Raw genomic sequence first — 16,197 nt, forward strand, 5'->3', positions numbered from 1 at the left:
TTCTCTTTGCACATCAGTTTTAAAGCATCGGGGACGTTATTCGACTTCTGGGGCAACAGATGGACAAAGTGTGTGGCTTGATGTTAAGTTTTAATTGAATGGAAATTATTATTATTATTAGTAGTATATTATACTTTCGTAATGACGTCACTCAGTACTGTACGCCGATGCTTATATGCTTTATTTTAGTGCCATCTTGTGGTATAAGAGCTAGTAAACGAATTATAGTGATCAGATGAAATAAACCGATTTTGAAAATAATCACGATTTACAAATACTATAAAAATGTTTGCTCTTAACCCGGAAGCGTCCGACGTGATATTGGTGAATTGTTTGCAACTCCACGGCGATCAAAACTAAATGGGGCAAAATACTTTCCGATTGCATATTCGGCATTTAAAAGTGCAATATTTGCGCGTAAATGTGCATTGTTTATAGTTTAAAGTGGCAGATTACCTCAGAGAGTGCAAAACATGCACGTGCTTCTTGCTGATTTTCAAACATTCGCAAATGGCAATCTTAAAACAATAAGTGCGAAGCTGCGTTCAAGTGCTACCGGAATTTTAACAACAACACACATGCAAAACTCGAATTAAAAACGATCAAGCAAATTAGACAAAATAGTGAGTTGTTCTGCATTGTGAAACGTGTTTGTGGATTTCCTAGTCTTAAAAAAACACTTAAGTATAAAGAAAATGTTGAGAAGTATGTAAATAACGACCCTGTGAGGATCCCATGAAGGGGACGTGACGTCCTACAGGCCAGAGGCGGTATCGCATCCGTGGCTACGCGCTGGGACTGGTCCTTTCGCAGCCATTTTCTATCCAACCAAACAGCCGTCTCAGGAAGGTAACCAACCAGGGCTTCATTGCAGGTCTGTGTGTGTCTCCGGCCAATGATTGCTAACCGATTCCTCGTTAGCTCGAATGGAAATGTCCGTCGGCCAGATTTTTTTTAATTTGTCGTCCGCTTGAAAGACAGCCGATCGCCAGGAACTATTTACTCGGCCAATGTTGCTCTTTGCCGGTTAAAACGATTCGGGCCGCAGCCACGTTCTCCCACAAAGAAACAGGGCCGACGCTTTCGGTCCTGTGGATGCGAAATGTCCGTTTACGCCATGGACAGGGTGCATGCATGTGCGGCTTTACCTTGCAAAGGTAACAAGCAGCGGAATGACCCGTTTACTATGCAATTGCTGGTGACTTTTGACCATTGTTTATTTTTGGGTGCTTATCGCGACTGAGCTAGCTGTTAGCCTATGATCTGAGCTACACACGCCGCCCGCGTTTTTTTCCTTTTCAAACCTAAAACGACATTCCTCAACTAATAAACATCCAAATTGTGCTGTAGTTATAGCTAAGCTTTACATTTCTTTGGACTTGTATACCGACAAGATGCATCGGAATACAATGAGCGAGTGGGTTATGAATTTTAGGTCATAATTTGACATATCAACACTAACGCACTATTTACTAGAGACGTTATTGACAGCGCCACCACATTAGATTCAACCAGTCAATAATGTTGCATTTTTGTCCCCCCAGATGGATGGAGACGGTGCCACGACCGACACCTCCCAGCTGGGTATCACGGGGGATTTCATTCCATCCTCGCATTATGTCCTGCAACAAGACGGTAGGTGCTCATTTCCGACGTGACCTTTGACCTTGAAACGCCGTAACGGTATGACCGCTCCCCAAAAATCTTCTAGATGATGCCGAGGAAGGTATGAACGACCACGATGACAGCGGCATCAAGGAGAACTACCGGGAGCAGGACATCTACCTCCCCATCGCCAACGTGGCGCGCATCATGAAGAACGCCGTCCCGCAAACCGGAAAGGTTCGTTATAACGATTTCGGCGCACTTACCTTAGCGTGACGATCATTGCATCCGTGTCCCTGTGCAGATTGCGAAAGACGCCAAAGAGTGCGTGCAGGAGTGCGTGAGCGAGTTCATCAGCTTCATCACCAGCGAGGCCAGCGAACGATGTCACCAGGAGAAGCGCAAGACCATCAATGGCGAGGACATCCTGTTCGCCATGTCCACGCTGGGCTTTGACATGTACGTGGAACCGCTCAAGTTGTACCTGCAGAAGTTCAGAGAGGTGAGATACCAAAATGTGATCGGTTGCAATAAATGGCGTACTGTATTTTCACGACTATACGGCGCATCATATTTTTAGGCGCAGTGTCAGTAACGAGTGCTATTTCTGTACACACACAAAGGATGCACTGTTTTTATAGACGCAGTCAGGCAAATAGTAGCTAGCTAGTAGCTAGCGATACTATTCTTACACTGTCTTCTTTTTCTACGGGACAATAGTAGAAAAGTAGTATGGAAGATTGTTTGTATTTGGCAACTTTAATGATATTTTTCCTCACCACTCACCAGGCAATGAAAGGGGAGAAGGGCATCGCCGGGGTAACCGTGGGAGAAAGCCTTGGAGAAGAACTTACAGACGACAGCTTCAGTAAGTGACTTTTCTATATATATTTTTACCACTCCTATGAATGCGCTTCTTGTTCAAATTGGCTTTCCTTTTTTTTAGCGAGCACTCTCCCAGCAGGAATAATAACAGCTGACGGGCAACAGCAAAACGTCATGGTGTACACCACGTCATATCAACAGGTAGGCGAAACCGCGTTTAGGAACCAGAGCTTGAAAATTTGGTTCTCTAACCTGTTTTTTTTTGGTTCCCATTGTGCAGATTCCCACCGTACAGCAGATCCAGTTTTCTTGACCAGGTCAAACAAGGGACCCTTCGCGCGCCGGATGATCTTCTGAAGGACTCGGGTGGCGGCGTAGCTGCGCACCTTTTTGTGTACAGAAAAAATGATCCCATGAGTAGAAAGTAGATTTTTTTTTTTCATCTATGTCTTTTTTTGTCTAGTTGTGTGATACCAAATGTTTTGGATTCCACCCAAACTGCCCTGGAGCTAGTTCAAGGGTGGGCAAACTTAATAAAAAAAACATTTGGACAACGTCGGCGGGCCGGATTAAAAAACCTAACAGGGCCGTATGTAGCCCGCAGGCCGTAGTTTGCCCATGATGAACTAGTTCCTTTTCTTTTATTGTTTTTTTTTTTTAATTTTGCAACACGACGAAAATAATGATACGATTCCTTCAGTGCATGTTTGCTTAGTTCTATTTTTCCTTTTGGGAAAAAGGAGCCATCAATACTTAGTTTTTGGCCACTTTTTTTTAATGTTTGTAAAATGGTGATTATGTCATGTCCTGCAATTCATACGAATGAAAGAATTGTGTAAACATTAGTGTTTTTATTTATGCCATATAAATAAAAATTAAATGAAAGATGCCATGACTGGTTTGTGAGCCGCATTTACACCAACGATATCTCGTTAGGCCAAACTTGTTAATTTTTGGAAAAATTTAATATACATCTATACTCTTCATTTAAAATTTATCCTAAAACAGTAAGTTGGATTTATTTTACCGGGCCACATAAAATGATGTGGCGGGCCAGATTTGGCCCCCGGGCCACCACTTTGACACCTGGAGTGAAAAACACTACCACCCCCGGTAAAACATATTGGAAATTACAGCCACATGTCGTCATGATAAAGAGGGCTTCCTGCACTCATTTTTTGAAGCTAAAATTGATTTTGAAAAATAATTCAATATGTTAGACCTCATATTAACAATCTCGATTCTAATATTCTCTCTCTCAAAAAATACTTCACATACTTTGCCATCACTGTCTAATACTTCATTTCTCTCCCATTAAAAAACATCTTCAGTTTGAATATTCATTCATTACCAAGTATGCAAATACCATGTCGTTCATTCAAGTACTCTAAGTGGCTTGTTGAAGTATATTTGACCAAAATCCTTTTTTTGTGGTCCCTCCTCATTGCCCCTGGTCTGTGAGCACACTTCCTCCAATAGAACCACAGGAACCGCCCTGGGATTTTTTTCCGCGGGAAGCTTCTGTTGGCCGCTTCCTGAGCCGCGCCCGCTTGGCGGTATACGCCAGCCGCTCGGGTGTCTCATCGCAAAGCCGCCCACAGCCAGAACATTCCACCCGAACCCCGATTTTAACCCGCAAATTTGAATAGAGATGGACTTATTTTTTACAGAAGATGTCAAATTTAAGGGGCAAGCATCTGTTGCTAGGCAGAATAGGAGAAAGTGTTTTAGGGCACAAATGGATGGTGAAAAAAAGGTAAAATTAACGTTACTTTTAAAGGCCAATTCTGGAAAACTCTTAACTTTGACCTTTAACCCTAGATCAGAGGTCAGGAACCTTTTTGACGAAGAGAGCCATAAACAATCTATATTTACAAACATTATTCCTTAAGAGCCATACTCAGATTTTAAAAGTAAAAATACATGAAAATGTGAGCATTTCTTATTCATTTCACCACTTTTAAAGTAAAAATTAAGTCTGAAATCTTTTAAGAACATAATTTCACTGTTGCTACTCAATGAGTATCAATGATAGAATGTATGCAGAAGAATCTAATGAAGAAAAATTTGGATTGAAAAAGGCATAGAGCCATATCAAAAGAGCCACATATGGCTCCTGAGCCATATCAAAAGAGCCACATATGGCTCCCGAGCCATAGGTTCCCTACCCTTGCCCTAGATCTAGCAAACCAAAAAGGAGTGACAGCAAAGATGAAGTCAGAACTCCCCGACGTGACCTTTTGACCCCTTGGTGAACACTCCTTCAAGCCGCTCCACTTGGTACCAGGCTTTTTTCCGATAACAAGGTGCGGAGTGGTCGGCGTCTGCGTCCCATCACGACTGGACGCATCCTCCCACTCGGCACGGCGCGGCCGTTAAGATCGACAAATGCTGATGAAATATTTGGAACTGTCATTGAACCCAAGCCAAAGATTTTAAAGGAGCGTAAAAGAGCGGCGACTCATCACTGTTTGAGTGGCGGGCCGACAAAATGGAGGAAGGAGGCGCTATGCCGTTTCCTGACAAAATGGCCCTGGCTGCTCTTTTTTTAGTCGTGACTCAGACAGGCAAATCCTGCTCAGCTGTCAATCAAAGTACAACTTGGACTTGACCAACGCCACTAGCATTCGTTAAGTCACTGCAGGGGATTTGGACCCGCGAACTGGTGGCGTCGGGCCTTGAATTTTTGACTCATGAGCTCAACCCCATTTTCTGAATCTCAGGCCACCCTTCCAGGTATGTTAGGAATGCGGGGTGAGCATCTTTCTAGCACCTTCTGGTTCATCTTCAAGAAGCGTCCGCATACGCCTCCGTATTTAAGAGCGCGACCCCCTTTGCGCTAAAGTCTGGTCCTCCTCAGAGGCCCTATCGCAATATTGTGAAATGGTACCAATCGCCGGCTGGTATCTTCCTAATCCCACTCATATTTGAACAACGCTTTCTCCTTTCGTTTCTGTTTTGATAGCAAGGGTAGGGAATCTATGGCTCAGGAGCCGTATGTGGCTCTTTTCGTGAACGGATGTTTGGCCGCCGGTCTTTTGGTCGCCGGTCAAATGTACTTAGATATTAAACAGTACTTTGATATTAAACAGTACTTGGATATTAAACAGTACTTGGATATTAAACAGTACTTGGATATTAAACAGTATTTGGATATTAAACAGTACTTGGATATTAAACAGTACTTGGATATTAAACAGTACTTGGATATTAAACAGTACTTCGATATTGTACAGTACTTCGATATTGTACAGTACTTGGATATTAAACTGTACTTGGATATTAAACAGTACTTAGATATTAAACAGTATTTAGATATTAAACAGTATTTAGATATTAAACAGTACTTGGATATTAAACAGTACTTGGATATTAAACAGTACTTGGATATAAAACAGTACTTAGATATTGAACAGTACTTAGATATTAAACAGTACTAAGATATTAAAAAGTAATGAGATATTAAACTCTCTCCCTTAGATATTAAACTCTCATGAATATAATTTTGAGAGCTGGTTTTCAACAGTAAACTCTGTCAACATTTGACCTATGTTTTTGGTTCAACAATCATTTTGTAATATCTAAAAATATATTTTAAAAAAGCTAAAACAAACATTTTTTAAATCTATAAAAAATGGAATATTCAGGGCTTTTAATCCAGTTCTTTTAATCCATTTATAAAAAAATATCTTATAATTATATCTAAAATGGTCCGGCCCACATAAAATCGAGTTGACGTTAACGCGGCCCGTGAACCAACCTGAGTCTGAAACCCTTTGGGTCTATGGGATGTCATTTTACCTTCTGGTGAGTTGAAACGTGGATGTCATTCAGAAGCTTTCCTCCCATGAATTTTCAGCTCGGGGTCCGTTTCATGTTGGTGTTGACGTCTGGGGAGAGAAGTGGCTCGGATAAGATCAGGGGTGTGGAAGTTTTCCTGGCCGTTTCCTGCCACTGCGTCGCTTATTTCATAAAAGGGGGGGGGGAGGAAAGAGCAAGAAAACAACATTAAAAAAAAAAACTTCAAAGATTGAGATTCCAATGATAGAATATGTGGTGACGTTTGCTCCAATTATGTTGACCTCATCGGCCTAAGGCAGAATCGGGTTGGTTCGCGGGCCGCGTTAACGTCAACTCCATTTCATGTGGGCCGGACCATTTTAGATATAATATTTAGATTTTAAAAAAATAAATGGATTAAAAGAACTGGATTAAAAGCCCTGAATATACAGTTTTTTTAATAGAACTAAAACAATGTTTATTTTAACTTTTTAAATATATTTTTAGATTTTACAAAATATTTTTTGAACAAAAACAGAAAAAATGGATTAAAAAATGACCATTATTCATTTAAAAATATCAAGTGGAAAATAGAAAATATTTTTATATATCTTTAGATGTCACAAAATGATTTTTGAACTAAAAACACAGAAAAAATGGATTAAAAAAATGACAATTATTGATTTAAAAGTGGGAAAATCAAGAAATGTAATATACATCTATACTCTTTATTTTAATTTGATCCTAAAACAGAAAGTCAGCACTCATGATTGACTTTCCCGGGCCACACAAAATGATGCTACGGGCCAAATTTGGCCCCCGAGCCGCCATTTTGACACATATAGCCTAAGTTATCCAAAATGACGGCTTTTCCACTTTGTGTACCTACACTAGCTTTTTGGAAACATTGCCTTGTCGTCACCATCTATCAAAAAGATGACACAACCCCGAATTTGTCGCCCATTTTTGCCTCTCGTCTCTCATCCCTGGTGTCACGCACCATTTTGGGAGCCTTATTGTCTCACCATTTCCTTTGTTATTCAAAACGCCGCTTCGGGATTGGTTGGGGTTCTCCATAAGGGAGGCCGGCGTGGCTCGGGGACGGCAATGAGACGGGTTGTAGTGTTAGAGCGTGGGCCTGCTGCTCGACCCCGGTACCAGCCAGGAAAAAAAGAGAGAGAGAGAGAGAAAAAGAGAGAGTGAGGGGAGGGAGGTTTTATCGCAGCCAAGGAGACCACAGAAAAACTCGTCCCCCCTTCAAATCCCCGACTGGAGCAAAGAAGGCCGTGGGGGACACAAGCAAGCAGGCACAAAAGCATTCTTGGCTTTCACTTTTAAGCAAGAATTCACAAAAGGCCAGATTATTTACTTCAAATCGAAAGAGAGAGGCGTGACAAGACGGCGCGCCGGCGGTTTGGAGCGCACTTGAAAACTCATCCACCGCGTGAATGATAGCGACATCTGGGACCAGAAGAACGCGCAAATAGGATGGCGGACGCCGTCAAGGTCACGTGTATGCTGCTTTTAATCGGTGAGTACTTTTAGGTGCTTTTTTTTACTCTTTGTGTTGGCTATTTTGGGGAAAATTGGGAGTTGAATGAAGGGGGGAAAAGAAAAAGCTGCAACAGGTGTCGGAAAATGGGATGCCCAATTTTTGTCTTATCAAAAGAACAATATTGACTTTTTTTCTATTTTTTTCTTTTATACAAGTGTCAACTTACTTTTCAATTTACTTTTTAGGTCAAATGAACTTGCTAGAAAAAACAAGTCATGTCATTTGAGCAAAAAATATTTAACAAACGTACATTTTGTAAAAAAAACAACAATTTGATTCTAAAACTGCATAATTGCATTATAGTTAATTACAAAATATTTACCAAGCGTACATTTTGTAGCAAAACAACAATTTGATTCTAAAACCGCATAATTGGATTACAGTTAATTATATTTATGCTTCTTTTTTTTAACTAAACATGGCACGCACAGCGCAAAATATAATTAAAGTTTTGGTTTACTTTGGTCATACTATTATTTTCAAAAAAATTGTATATTGTTGTTAGTCCCTTAACTCATTATTCATTTTTTTCATTGCATAAAAAGTATCAACAAGGCTAAATAAGGTCACCAACCCCTGACTTTGTCTTGAAATTAGCCTTAAAAATAGTAGAATAAAATAAAACTAACTGACTTTCACTAAAATAAACCCTCAAATATGATTTATGCCTTTGACATTCTCGTTAGTATCTTCCATCCTGAAGTTGTCGCTACTTAATCAGTCGGAAGGTCATCGTAATCATCTCCCAAAAGACAGTAGAATGAACGAGACCCCCCTTTCAAGTACACGTTGAATATTAGAATTCATTAGAATAATGAAGCATGACCTCTGACCTCCTTCGTTCTCTCTGTCTGCATGTCAAGAGATTTTCTTTAATTAGGCACCTGCCTCAGCCACGACGCGACATGAATTCAAATGCCAGTTTGTATTTTTCCTCCCTGGGAAAAGCAATGTGTTACACATCAGGTTGATAGAAAACAAAGTCTGTCAGAGCAAACCAAACTCCTAAAAATAGAGAATGGAGTAAAGTGGCGGCTCGGGGGCCAAATATGGCCCGGCGCATCATTTTGTGTGGCCCGGGAAAGTTAATCATGAGTGATGACTTTCTGTTTTAGGATCAAATTCAAATGAAGAGTATAGATGTATATTAAATTTCCTGATTTTCCCTCTTTTAAATCAATAATTGTCATTTTTTAATCCATTTTTTCTGTGTTTATAGTTACAAATATTTTGTAAAATCTAAAAATATATTTTAAAAAAACTAAAATAAACATTGTTTTAGATCTATAAAAAACGGAATATTCAGGGCTTTTAATCCAGTTATTTTAATCCATTTATTTTAAAAAAAAATCTAAATATTATATCTAAAATTGTCCGGCCCACATCAAATCGAGGTGACAATTCAAATATTAACTTTCTACTTTCATGGGCTTACAGAAGATTGTTAAATACATAAATTTTTGCATATATTTTTTCTTAATGATGGGACACATGATGGTTAGTATTTCCCTTGATAGATTTTGTCTATCAAGTATTCCAATTGGTTGTTTAAGCGACCATTCATTCCCGCACGTACCTCAGCCATTTGGATGTAGGCCTCGAAGGAAGTGGCATCATCCTGCGTTATCGTTCCTCCCCAGGACTTCCTAACCCTACGCCGATCGTCTGTCCTCTATGGCGACCCGTCCGTTTCCTACAAGATAACAGGCGGTCCGGTCCGGGTGGGCCGGGGGAGAGAAGCCGCCCCGTTCGTGGCTTTGGTGTCTTTGCTTGGCCTGGTTGGTGAGCATGGGAGAGAAGGGAGAACAATAGGTGGAGGGGGGGAGAAAAAAAAAAGACTTTTTATCAACATCCTGGTTCCCAAGCAGGGTGCGGCGGCAGGAGATGGCCTGCAAATACATTTTCAGACCCTTTTCACGTGTCCTGAATGGTTTTAATACCAAAAAAAATGATGATATTTACATTCAGGGCATTTTGTAACTTGAAGCCCCGCCCCCCAAATATATTTGATAAAGTAGTAGGAGTAGGCTTGGCATCTGATGAGTGATCTTTTCCCCTCCCAGGTGTCAGATATTAATCAGACAATCCGGCAACTGGTACCGAGTCGGACCTCCTCCTTAACACGGCGGGGTGTCCGCCGCCCACTTTTTTTAATCTGCTTCATCGCAGCATGTCGACTCCTCCCAAGGATTGCAACAACACCAAAATAGAGTGGCTTGCACTTTTCAAGGCTTAAAGTTAGTTAGACGGTATTTGCAGAGTGATGTTTAACTCATTGGCTGCCCTCCCTCCCTGTTAAACCAAATTAGACGTCCACTACCAGCAGATCACCAAAAAACTATTGCTCATCCTTATTAAGGATTGCAATTCCCCTTAAGACAAGGGTGTCAGACTCGGGTTGGTTCACTTTAACGCTTTAACGTCAACTTGATTTAATGTGGGCCATTCACCATTTTAGATATAATATTTAGATTTTTGGATTAAAATGCCGGAATATTCAGATCTAAAACAATGTTTATTTTAGCTTTTTTATATATTTTTAGATTTTACAAAATGATTTTTAACTAAAAACTGAAAAAAAACGATTAAAAAATGACAATTATTGTTTTAAAAGGGGGAAAATCGGGAAACTTAATATACAACTATAATCTTCATTTTAATTTGATCCTAAAACAGAAAGTCATCACTCATGATTGACTTTCCCGGGCCACACAAAATGATGCGGCTGGCCAGATTTGGCCCCCGGGCCGCCACTTTGACACATGTGCCTTAAGCAATAAAAAAAACATACAAATGCAACACAGGACATATTTACTCACACAGTGTAGGTAGACTTAAGTCTCCAATTTTCTCCAAAGTGGACGGGGTGCTGAATCAGTTGGTGCACAAAATTCAAGATTCTGTTGATGTCGCTGTATGTCGCTGACCTCTTGACAATACATTGCTTGCTGGTGCGCTATATTGACATAGTGAAAAGACGGACAGGTTAAAGGTTGAATGCATATGCTCAAAGCATGACAACATTAGCAATCGACCAATGACCAAGATAAACCGGATTAGAGCAGAAATGGGTAAAACGAGATCAGTTTAAAAAAAAAAAAAACCTGTATAATAAAAAAAAAAAATCCAGAAAAAAGTTGTTATACGGCCTACACAATTTATAATGATCAAAAAAATATGGGAAAAATGTTAACAGGTATGACAAATAAACAAGATCTGCCTAGCAACATTGGCCATGGCCAAAAATGAGTTGTTTCTAAACTTTTATCATTACTACTAAAACGAAGGGGGGGATTTTTGTTAGTGGATAATGAGTGTGTAAGCGAGTGTTTTTGTGTGGGCAGGCGTTTGTAGTTAGTGGTTCAATTTACAGCATCTCTTGGTGTTCTCTTCTTTAAGAAAGCGCCGCCTTTTCACTCGACTCCCTCTTTTCTTCCCTCCCAACACAACTTGCAGTTTTCCCTCATTGGCCCCCCGTCTACTGGCCCCCCTCACAATGGTGCGCCGGGCTGAATTAGCGCTCTTGGCTAACGAGGCACGGGGATGCGAGATCGTCGAGCGACCGCACGTGGGGGTTCTTTGTGTGAGGTGTCACTCCACCCATGGGGAAGATTTGTCCTACTAACTCTCATTCTTTTTGTGCATTCGTTCAAGTTAATTCTGGGGCAGAATTTGACCAGGTGGACAAATCGGAAGACCAGAACGGTCGTAAATGTCTCTCGTTTGCAGATTTAATGCTAATTAGTGCGATTGGTTCAGGCATGGGCAAACTACGGCCTGCGGGCCATATACGGTCCACGAGGCTTTTTAATTCGGCCCGCCAACGTTGTCCAAATGATGGATTTTATTTTATTTTGTCCACTCTTATTTATTTTTCATGTTTTACAGCCCCTCTATCTTTTTTAAAATGACATTTTAATATTTCTTAATACATTCCTTTTTACTTGACTTTGTACTTTATACTTTAATTCTGAGTGATGAGTATGTTTATACTTTAGTCCATTTTTTCAGTTTAAGTTTCATATGTACTGTTAACGGATGCACTTTTTTACATGTATCGTATCTTGTGCTGACCCGGCCCATCTGTCACAATTTTAAAGTCAATGTGGCCCCCTCCGGGCCCAAAAGTTTGCCCACCCTTGTATTACCTCCTACTCTTTTCAAGGAATATCACAATTAATGAGATTGAGCTTCCCCCACTATGAGCCACTTTCTCCAATCCTAAAACAGTTCTTCTTTAACAGGTATTAGAAAATTACAAAAGAAACGAAACCCTCCAAGATAGCAGACCTGACAATCTGAAGTCCCATGGGCTTGGGAATGTGTAGTTTTTAAAGATAGTGGCGGGTTGACGGGTGCTGTTGCCCACAAAGAAACAGATGTGGTGGTGACAGATGGGGGTCAGGGCACCAGGCAATATTCAGGGGGACAAAAGGGGGGGGGGGTGCTAACGGCATATGGACTTTTGCATGTCAACATCTTTCAAAAGCAATCACTCACCCATTGGTAGAAAAATAATGCTAACATTTAAAAAAGTGCTGAAATGACATTAGGAAAATGGTAAAGTCCATTAATGGAAAATACCATCCCCTGACCCGAACCCTATGGAAAATGCCGAATTCACACTACTACTCTAAAGCTTATCGGTTAGTCTCTGGGACTGATAAGCCGTGTGCCCGTGCCTGCCTCTACCGGCTTTCACTTGACCAGAACACGCTCTTATCTGCGCTCTACTGACCCCTAAGTAGTGATGATGGATTGACACAATGAGAAGGAGTTATTATACTTCCTAGTGGTTCTGTAATAGAGGTTAAGTTGTGCGCAGAACAGTTAAATGCCATTCTTTGTGGCTAATTGTGGCGTAATATGCCATCGATGGTCCCGCGTGGGGGATTCAATGTTACAATAGATGGGCGGAGGTCACCGTCCACAAAGGCGGGGGTGCCAGACGCCATTGTTGGACGTGGAGCACATGTACAAATGGACAGTGGGCTGCCGAGGTGTGGCGCTTCCAACTTGATTGTCTACGACATCCTGGCCAACTCGCTATAAATAGATGGACAGAGGAAGATAGATGGCTGAGGTGTTCCTCCTTTGATTGTGCTTCTCTTGGAAAGTCAGGAAATACAGAAAGTACTGTATTTTCACAAATATAAGGCACACCGTCAATGAATGACACATTTTATTTTTTTCCATATATAAAGCACACTGGATTATAAGGCGCCCTGTCTATTTTGGAGAAAATTTAAGACTTTTAAGTGCGCCTTATAGTCGTGAAAATACGGTATGAATAAAAATGGACCATTTCAAGTGTTACATATTATGTGATCTTTACAATTTAATTTTAACAATTTTCCTCAAATCTCTTCTATAGGTCTTTTTTGTCAAAAATCCAACTCGGAAGACTTGACAGTAGCTCCCAGTGTAACTGTCGCAAAAGCCGTGACTGATCCAACCGCCAAAGCGTCAACCGCCAAAGTGTCAACCGTCGTCAGCCTCACAACCATCCAGGCGGTAGTCGCACCCGCTACCAACAAAGTACCAACAGTAGCACCAACAAACATCCCCACCACAAAGGCAACAAGCGCTTTACCAACACTCCACCCCTCTACCGCCCCAACAACGGCACCAAACGCCAAGACCACAGCGGCACCCACAACACTACCCACACCAGCACCTACACCACCACAACCACCACAGTCTAAAACAAACAGTGTCCCAGCTCCAACATCTACCGTCAAGATGACAACCCTGGCACCCGCGCCTAAGAGCACGCTTCCAATCCCGACAACGGGCAACCCAAAAGTACCCATCACAAGCCAGACCGGCCACACCGCCGTTCCGTTGACCGCCAAAGCCACCACAACGCTCCAAAAGTCTACCGCGCAGACCACCATCGCGGCCCTCCAGACGACTCGACAACACGTCAACACGGGTATCAACCCCGCGCCACAAACCACAGCGCCAATCCCCCAACAGACGCCAACTGCCAGGGCCACCAAACCAACCACGGCAGGCCAAAAGACCAGCACCATGGCGTCCATTCTGGGTTCTATTGCGCCTTCAATTATCACAACCACCATGGCAAACCCTACCGTTACTCCACCAAAAATGGCTCCAACAACTACAACAACTGTGTCATATCCCAGAAAATTCACAGTAAGTTACAATAGAATGAAAATGTTGAAATAGCTCTGATTAACATCCTCTATTGTTTTTGTGTCTGGGTTTTTAGTATTCGCTAAACAAAGGCCATGAGGTAAGGATCGCCAATTTCGCCAATAGATAAATTTTGTCGTACGTTGCTAACTTTGCTAATTGTTCATGTTTAGAAGGAAGAAGAGAAAGATCTCGTGGAAGTATGCAAACGCCTGATGGGGAACCTCAAGGATGGAAATTGCACGCTAACGTGGAGCCGCTATAAGGGAAAACTTATTTTTGACTGTGTGGAGATCAATGGCAGAGGTACAGTAGATTTCAATGTCGATAATTATAGTTGCCATATATCAAAAGTACTATTTATAAGGAATTTTTCGGTCAAATTTTGTGATTCTGTCATGATCCTAGTGTAGCATTTACTAATATTTTTTTTGGGGGAATGTTCCAGTGAAAACAGCCCTGGCAACACAGTATTATGAGGAAATAACAAAGGTGAGTGCATTTAAGTGTTCAAGTAATGCAAAAAAACCTAAACTAACTCATATAATATTTCAATTTTTACATTTTCTTTCTCCTACACCAAGAAACCGACTGATAACAAAACCCTCATCGCTATTTTGGCCTCTTGTGGAGCTTTGCTGATCATGATCATCATCCTGGCAGTTTGCGCTTCACACCATCGCAAGCCTTACAGTGACAACCAGGTAAAAAATGTCGGGCTTTTAGTTAAAAGATGCTATTGTTCAAGTCTCGGAAAGGGGCCAATGTTTTAACTTTATTTAAAAATACAGTGCAGATTATTTGGTAAGGGTCGGACCATTTTAGATTTTTATTTCTTTTTAAATCTGAATGCAATAAAATAATAATTGGACATTTGTCGCCATCATCAACAACACAAAGCCTAATTGTCATTATACCCAGAAACTGCATATGACTAAATTGGAAGGGCTTCTCCATAAGGTGCGTTTTCTCAGCAAAAAACCCAAATAAGTGATAATTACTAACTCTTAATTTGTCATTCTACCGTTATGGATACACCGCATCACCCCCCATAACAGATCACTTACCTCTCAGTCTTTCACTTACCTTCAGTCAGCCAGTAGGAAGCAGAATACCGCCCAAAATCTTTTCATATTACCTCACCCCGAAGTTATTACACAGAAGGGATTGTGTGTCGTGCTACCGCAAGTTTAGAGTCCTGATGGATATGGGAAAAAACTGTCCATAAGCCTATTTGTCCTGGTTCTGCTGAGGTAGAATAAAATGGGAAAGTGGATATGATTATTTAGCCGCCATAATAACAAATTCAAAGCAGATTTAATAAATAATGAATCTAAATTGTACCGTTCCAATGACTCACCGACAGCACTTGACGGAAGAGCTTCACACGGTGGAGAATGGATACCACGACAACCCCACCCTGGAAGTGATGGAGGTGCAGCCGGAGATGCACGAGAAGAAGGTGGCACTCAACGGCGACTTCAACGAAGGCTGGATCGTACCTATGGACAACCTGCTCAAGGACGACACCCCCGACGAAGAGGACACGCACTTGTAGGGAGTGCAAATTTGGCACAGATTAAACGCCATTGCGCAAAAATGACTTGGAAACACAAAAATCAGGCGATGCAATGTGCCTTTACAAGACTGATTTATATAAAGGTTCACTATGCTTTTTGTACTCTGTTTAATTGATGATTTTTGATATATGGGGGATGATCGTGGGCCTTTTATATTGTATCCATCATATTGTATATTTGGTCTGATGACAATCAGGCACATTACTCACCGCCGTTGACAGAGGCCGACGACCAATCCGTTTTTAAAACGAACTGGACGTCTAAGAGCCCAACTCAAGACTTTGTTGCCCAGAAACACTGTAAATATTGAGCACACGGGTTTAAATGTAATCTGATGAATAAAAGGTCAAGTTCATATTACGGTTATTCAGAAAATAGCAACAAAAACAGACATGACCATAAATATTTTGGAATGCCTAAATAATTTAACATGTAAATGCTCCCAAAACTGTTTAATATTCATGATATAACTTACCCATTTGTGTGAATGTGTGAATTTGTGATAAAACGGCTGTTTAATTTTAAACGTTTTTGATATTCCACCAAAGTATGTTAGCATAATGTATAATATCCATATTTCTTTGTTTCGCTAATTGAAGTGAAGAACAGGGGTCTGACACACTGGAAGTTGTAAATTGTAGTCATATTTCGTTTTTTTTGTGCAAATAAAGCCTTTTTTCCCATTCCACAATT

The 16,197-nt window shown here is 41.0% G+C and overlaps 2 protein-coding genes across 3 annotated transcripts; both read left to right on the forward strand.

Annotated features, from left to right (window-relative positions):
- The first annotated feature begins 740 nt into the window (after positions 1–740).
- nfyba (nuclear transcription factor Y, beta a) lies at positions 741–3,315 on the forward strand. 2 transcript variants are annotated; one of them, XM_077709638.1, is made up of 7 exons: positions 741–874; positions 1,545–1,635; positions 1,712–1,842; positions 1,910–2,107; positions 2,395–2,473; positions 2,552–2,631; positions 2,711–3,315. In XM_077709638.1, the coding sequence occupies exons 2-7, from the start codon at positions 1,545–1,547 to the stop codon at positions 2,741–2,743; spliced, it is 612 nt and encodes a 203-aa protein (XP_077565764.1). In that variant the 5' UTR covers positions 741–874; the 3' UTR covers positions 2,744–3,315. The 2 variants fall into 2 exon arrangements, with proteins under 2 accessions (XP_077565764.1, XP_077565763.1); XM_077709637.1 differs by lacking the exon at positions 741–874 and adding an exon at positions 881–1,157.
- A 4,061-nt stretch (positions 3,316–7,376) lies between these two features.
- Positions 7,377–16,195, forward strand: podxl (podocalyxin-like). The gene is made up of 7 exons (XM_077709707.1): positions 7,377–7,741; positions 13,140–13,924; positions 14,001–14,024; positions 14,098–14,230; positions 14,373–14,416; positions 14,509–14,628; positions 15,291–16,195. The coding sequence occupies exons 1-7, from the start codon at positions 7,699–7,701 to the stop codon at positions 15,480–15,482; spliced, it is 1,341 nt and encodes a 446-aa protein (XP_077565833.1). The 5' UTR covers positions 7,377–7,698; the 3' UTR covers positions 15,483–16,195.
- Positions 16,196–16,197: the final 2 nt, after the last annotated feature.

Source organism: Stigmatopora nigra, chromosome 23 (assembly GCF_051989575.1).
Source record: "Stigmatopora nigra isolate UIUO_SnigA chromosome 23, RoL_Snig_1.1, whole genome shotgun sequence".
Lineage (NCBI taxonomy): Eukaryota > Metazoa > Chordata > Actinopteri > Syngnathiformes > Syngnathidae > Stigmatopora > Stigmatopora nigra.